Raw genomic sequence first — 6,000 nt, forward strand, 5'->3', positions numbered from 1 at the left:
AATGGAATGACAACTTCACCGTGCGTGGGGAGTACCCAAGTTCTTTTTTTTTTTTTTTTTAAAGATTTTATTTATTTATTTGTCAGAGAGCGAGCGAGCGAGAGCGAGCATAGGCAGAGTGGAAGGCAGAGTCAGAGGGAGAAGCAGGCTCCCTGCGGAGCAAGGAGCCCGATGTGGGACTCGATCCCAGGACGCTGGGACCATGACCTGAGCCGAAGGCAGCTGCTTAACCAACTGAGCCACCCAGGCGTCCCGGGAGTACCCAAGTTCTAACCTTGACAAATGTCTATTTGATATGCTTTCATTTTTGGTTAAGTTTTAATTTTTTTTTTTTGCATTTCATGAAACTCTTAATTTTTATCAATCTGAACTAAATAGTTATTAAAGGGGGGGAAGTTTAAAAAATTAAGTAACATGATTAAAAAAGAGGGGGATGGTAGCAGAAAAAAGGAGAGGGGGGGGCGACTTACAGGGAATTACAATTTCATCAGCAGTACTTAATTTTTAAAAACCCCACTAGAGCAGAAATAGTTTACTTAAAAGTCCTTATCCAGTTTAAATTTCTCAGATTCTCCATATGTACTTTCCAAATACATCATTTGGTAGGCATGGTGGTATACATCTGCATGTAAAAATAAACCAACCATCAAATTAGGGTTTTTCCCTATCCAATTTGTTTCTGGTTCCCCACAAACAAAAGGACTTGGCTATAGATTGACAAGGTTGTTCATGTTCCTAAATTAATTCTCTGGTTTATGAGGAAATGCAATCCTGAAGTCTATAGAAAAAAAAAAAGCAAATGTAAATAAGGAGCCATCACTTTATACTTTGTATCCCAAGATATGTCAGTTATTATCTTGAAATGTTGCTCCTTCCCTTCAATGAAGACTCACCATCCAGAAGCCCAAGGGTAGCTAGAGTGAATTCATTTTATTCCCCCTTCATTTTACTGTGTCAATATAGAAGGCTGGTTAAGAACATATGTTTAGGAGTCAAACATCCCTTAGTTTGTATCCTGACTCTACTGATTATTAGCTGTGTGATCATGGGCAAGTTACTAAACCTCTCTGAGAGTTGGTCATCACATCTGTAAAATAAGAATAACAATAAATTACCTCAAAGTAATGGAAAGAATAAGTCAGATGAGTAGGAAGTACTTACACAATGTCTCATCCAGTGTCTCCATCAAGTATTTTTCTATTTCCAAAATAATCATCTTATTATATATATATTTTTGAGCACTTACTCTATGACAGATTCCCCCCCCCACCACAAAAAGATTATGTCTGACTCTCCCAGCGATGCTGTAAGGAGTGGGGGAGCTCTCTCATTTTACAGCTGGAGAAATTATGGCTCAGAGAGGTGAAGTGGCCTGCCTGAGGTCACACAGTGAATATACGACTGAGCAGAAGTTGAAACAGACCCAGTCAACATCAAAGCCTAAGCTCTTTCTACCAGACTGAGATGGGGCTCTCCGGGACACCCACTCCTATGGCATTGTGTGCCCCAGGGGGGGATAAAGAAAGAGAAAGCCAGGCAGCTTTGGAGGTTTCCAGACCTCCCTGTTTAGAATAAATCCCGCAATTGTGCTTGAAGTTGGACAAGCTTTTGAAACCGCAACTGGACATTCTTTTCTCATCAAGTTCCTTGAAATTTCCCTTTAAAGAGCATCTAGGAAAAGCCACTCTCATTAGCCAGGGTCTGGCTTTATTTTCCTCATAAACAGACCTTTCGTTAGACAAAAGAGCCTCTTTTATTTTCAATCAATTCTTGAACATTTCAGCTGATTTTCTTCTATTTGGCTTGAAATTGTGATCTGGGAATGGCTGGTCCTGCAAATTGTCCTCCTATATGGGAAGCCCCTTGAGGATCCTCAACTTGTTATTTTTAATCACTGTAATCTCCTTGTCAAAGGAGGCCATGGTCAGAAACAGAGCAGGCCTTTCAGAGCTTTCTAAAGCACAGTTATTGCCAAGGGAGGGGGATAGGGGGAAGAGGGAGGGAGAGTAGAGAGAAGTGGTGGGAGAGAGAAGGAAGTCAATATAGTACTAACAATTTAGAAAAGCCTGAATAATAATCTCCATTGGATCCTGGCTGTTGAGAAGAAGTCTCATGTCATATCTCTCTCTCTCTCTCTCTCTCTCTCTCTCTATATATATATATATATATATATATATATATATATATATATTTTTTTTTTTTTTTTAAACACAGTGCCCATTTTAATCCAGTGTAGAATACCTAAAGCAGATCCTGGGTGGGGGGCATGGAGAGCAGAAGCTATTCAGGGATGAACAGGAATTCTGGAGACAAAGATTTCAGGCAGGAAAACAAGCCATTGATTCCAAGGCTTGTGAGGGGCTCTAACTCAAGAAAAAGTAAAAAAGCAACCAGAACACCAGAGGAATGTTAACTCCCACGGCCCTGAGTCAATACCCTGAACAGAATGCATTCGATTTACTTTTAACATAATTATTCTAAGAAAGTATAAGCCAACAGAAAATGTCACAAACTAACTAGGCGAGCGCCCTTTTCCTCCTAACTTTGAGTGGCGGAATCAGGTTTGCTAATCTCAGGGTATTTGCTCAGAAGGCCCCAGCAGGGTTCCTGCAACATCTTCCTTTCAAGATCCCTCAGGCACCAGAAGGGAGAAAAGGAGACTGCAGGCCAATAGCCCTAGTGAGGAGTCACAGTCCAAAAGGCTAATGTTTAGGCTGGAAAAACCTATCGGTGGAAGTCTGGTGCCCCCCACACCCAGTCCGGGTTCTCACCTCCAGGTCATGGAGATTCTGCCAATCATGAGAATACCAGGGGCCTCTACTCCCCAAGGTTAGGGTACCAGCCGCCCATGCTCAGCCCAACAGGGAGGATTTGTGTGGGAAGAAATGCCTGGTAGGACAGGGGCATGCACCCCTCGACTTGCCTAAATCACCTAAAAATATCCTCTTGGGCTTATACTAAGAACAGTCTTGGGCTAATACGAAAAAAATCACTCGTTCATTCATTCCATTAATTCATGAGGACCCAGATAGCCACCATTCATTTGTAGATTGGACTAAGCAGTGCTGAGAACACCTACTTTTAGTTACATACACACACACCCAAATCAGATCTGACTAGGCACATCCCTCTGTTATTAAACCAAAAAGGTTTAATCCAACTCAAGCAAACATGTCCTGGGCACCTCGGGCGACTCAACTCTGTCATCTCATTTACTCCTTACAACCACCAGAGCGGTTGGGTAAATAGCTAGTTCCACTGCTGGGAAATCAGTTCAGAGAAATTAAAAGACTTGCGCAAGGTCACACAGCTACTAAAGCCAAGTCCGTCCGACTCCAAAGCTGCCTCTTTCCCTGCCACGTGGAGCTTGGGCGGGTTCCCCAGGGAAACCAGGTCCTGGGTTTTTGGTGAGGCCTCAGGAGGCCAAGGGGAGTACTCCCGCCTCCCTCTGGTCCACGGAGAGGACTGGCTGTCTCCCAGCTCCTCGGAAAGGCTGAGGCCGCACCCGCAAGCCCCGCTATCCCGCGGGTTCCCTCCCCGGGTTGGGCCGGGGGCTCCTTCTGCGCGCAGTACCGAGGGTCCCGCTGGCCTGTGCGCGGGGGTCAGAGGGGCTCGCCAGGCGCTGAGCGCTGCTGTGTGCGGGGGGCGCCCGGACGCCGCTCTGGGAAGCTCCAGGTGGACAAAGTCTGGGACACGATCCCGGGGACATGATCGGGGGAACCGGGAGGAGCGTTCAGAGAATGGTAGCGGCTGCTTACGGTGGCCTGTGCGGCGGGTGCGCCCGCTGACAGTGGCCCAAACTTTCTCCAGGGCTCTCCACCGCTTCCTGCCGCAGAGCCCTGGGAACCCGGAAGGCGGGGATGCAAGGGCAGCGGCCTGGAGCCCACCAGCTGCCCCCAAGACCCGCTCTTACCCGCGAGGCGCCAGGGCGGCCTTACGAAGAGGCGAGGGGCGCGGGGGACAAGCAGCCCGTCACTCCCCGCCCGCGGGGCCCCACGTGAAACCGGGCAGCCTTCCTTCCCTGCCCCAGGTCCTGTCACCCAACAGGAGAACGGCGGCTGCTGCGCGGGTAAAAGATGTCCAGGGGAGATGCTGGGCTGCGGAGAGAGGTGGTGGGCGGTGGGGATGGAGTCAGGGGGCTTTAGGTCTGCGCGGTTTGAGCGGCTCTCCTGCCCAGGAGGCGCTCACCTGCCTGGACATCCCCCTCCCCGCGCCCCTGAAAGCCCGCGCTTGGCGGAGGAGTGTAGGCGCGACATCCCCCCAGCAGCAGAACCTCGGGGTGGCTGGAGCCAGGATCCTCCGGCCTCCAGGGAGCAGGTCTCGGGAATTTGGGCTTTCCTTTCCGTCTTCACGGGGTTTCCCTTCCTATTCCGAATCCTCACAGCGCTCCTTGGAGGCCGATTCCATCCGGAGCCTGTCCTAGAAATCCAGACTCTTCTCCCTCGCCTGGAAAATAATTTGGAGTTCTTTCCGAGGGCCCTTCCCAAAGCTTCAGACTCTTCCTCCTCTCCTCCCCGTGCCCCGGGACCAGTCAAGGGAGAAGCTTAAGTCCCTTTTCCTGAAGTCGTCTGTCCAAGGAAGCTGGAGTGACCGTCCCGGGGGCTGGTCTCAGAGAAGCTGGTATCCTCCCCTTCAGGGATGGGAGAGAGGGAAGCCTGTCCCCCACCTGGTCTGGGACCCAACAGAGAGAAACCAAGGTTCCCTCCACTCCAGAGGCGGATCCGGAGGAAGACGGGTTTCCACTGCTCTCCCGGAGCGGGCTAGGGGGCGGGAGGGAGGGGGGAAGCCAGGTTGCCTCCCAGCCAGGCCGGCGTGGCGCGTAGCTCGGCTGCAGCCCACGCCCGGGGACCGCGCTTACGAACTGGGGCTGCACCGCCTGGCTGCGGCCCCCGCGACGGCCCCGGACGCTGGCTCGGGAGCCGCGCAGGGTTCGCGGCGACAGGGGCTGAGGGCAGCCAGGACAGAGGGCCCCTGCTGGGCTCCGCCGGCAGCGTGCGCCCGGGGACCGTGCGCCCTCCTCCGGCACCGCGCGGTCGGCGCCCTTCCGGGGGCCGGGGGCCGCGCCCCCGGCGCCACGCCGGGCCACTTACCTCGGTAGCTGGTTCCCGGCTTATAGAAGTCGGGGTCGCCCTCCACGCGGAGGCTGAACTCGGTGTAGCCCTCGCGCCGCGTGCCCTGGGCGCGCAGGATGCGGCTGCAGTAGCCCTCCGATTTGGGCACTTTGTCCAGGGTCTCGTCGGAGAAGGCCAGCGCCGCGGCCAGGGGCAGCGCCAGGGCCAGCAGCGCTGGACTCCGACTTAGCCTCAGGAGTGCTGGGGCCAGCCTCATCCTCGCGGGCGCTCAACTTTGTGCGGCTGCCGCCGGCCCTCGCCACGCGACGCCTGCCCGAGGGTCCCCGTAGAAGCGAGACCCGGCGGAGCCCGGGCGAGGAGCGGGAGCTCGGAGCCGGCGCTGGCAACCGGGAGACCGTGCCGGTCTCGCCTTGGCGGCTGCGGAGCTGCGCCGCGCTGCGCTGAGCTGAGCTGAGCTGAGCTCCCGAGCCGCGCGAGGAAGGGAGGGCGGCGGCGTAGGGGGAGGAGGGCGGGCTCATCTTGCCCAGATCCCCGAGCGCAGCGCTGTTTTGTTTCCGAGCGGGCGATTAGCGGCGCGGCCGTGTTTGTTTTGCGACGCCGAATTCCCAGGGTCTGGCGAGGAAATCATAAGGCACGGGGACGCGACGGGTTCTGTCCCACCACCAAGGAGGTTGAGGTCCCCACCCCAGCTACAGCTTTGCACCCTGCGCGGTCGAGTGCTCCAGGGAGGGAAAGACTGAAAACTAACTTTTGTTGCACACCTACTTTGCAACTGGGTGCTTGGCGAAGGGTATCTGCTCCACTCTCCACTCTCCCTGCGCACAGCAAACAGGACCGCACTTTCACTCGTTTTACAGATGAGCAGACTGAGGCCTGCTGCTATGAACAGTTAAGTGAGGGTCGGATGCCATGACTGTTGGACTCTATT

General features: G+C 53.4%; 1 protein-coding gene across 1 annotated transcript in view; it reads right to left on the reverse strand.

Annotated features, from left to right (window-relative positions):
- SPON1 (spondin 1) overlaps positions 1 to 5,592 on the reverse strand; it is a 257,074-nt gene extending 251,482 nt beyond the window's left edge. Inside the window, exon 1 of the mRNA XM_004752023.3 lies at positions 5,091 to 5,592. Within this exon, the coding sequence (XP_004752080.1) occupies positions 5,091 to 5,328 (238 nt within the window). The 5' untranslated portion in view covers positions 5,329 to 5,592. The remainder of the gene's footprint in view (positions 1 to 5,090) is intronic.
- Positions 5,593 to 6,000: the final 408 nt, after the last annotated feature.

The sequence above is a fragment of the Mustela putorius genome, unplaced genomic scaffold, assembly GCF_011764305.1.
Source record: "Mustela putorius furo isolate JIRA1106 unplaced genomic scaffold, ASM1176430v1.1 tig00003859_pilon_pilon_pilon, whole genome shotgun sequence".
Lineage (NCBI taxonomy): Eukaryota > Metazoa > Chordata > Mammalia > Carnivora > Mustelidae > Mustela > Mustela putorius.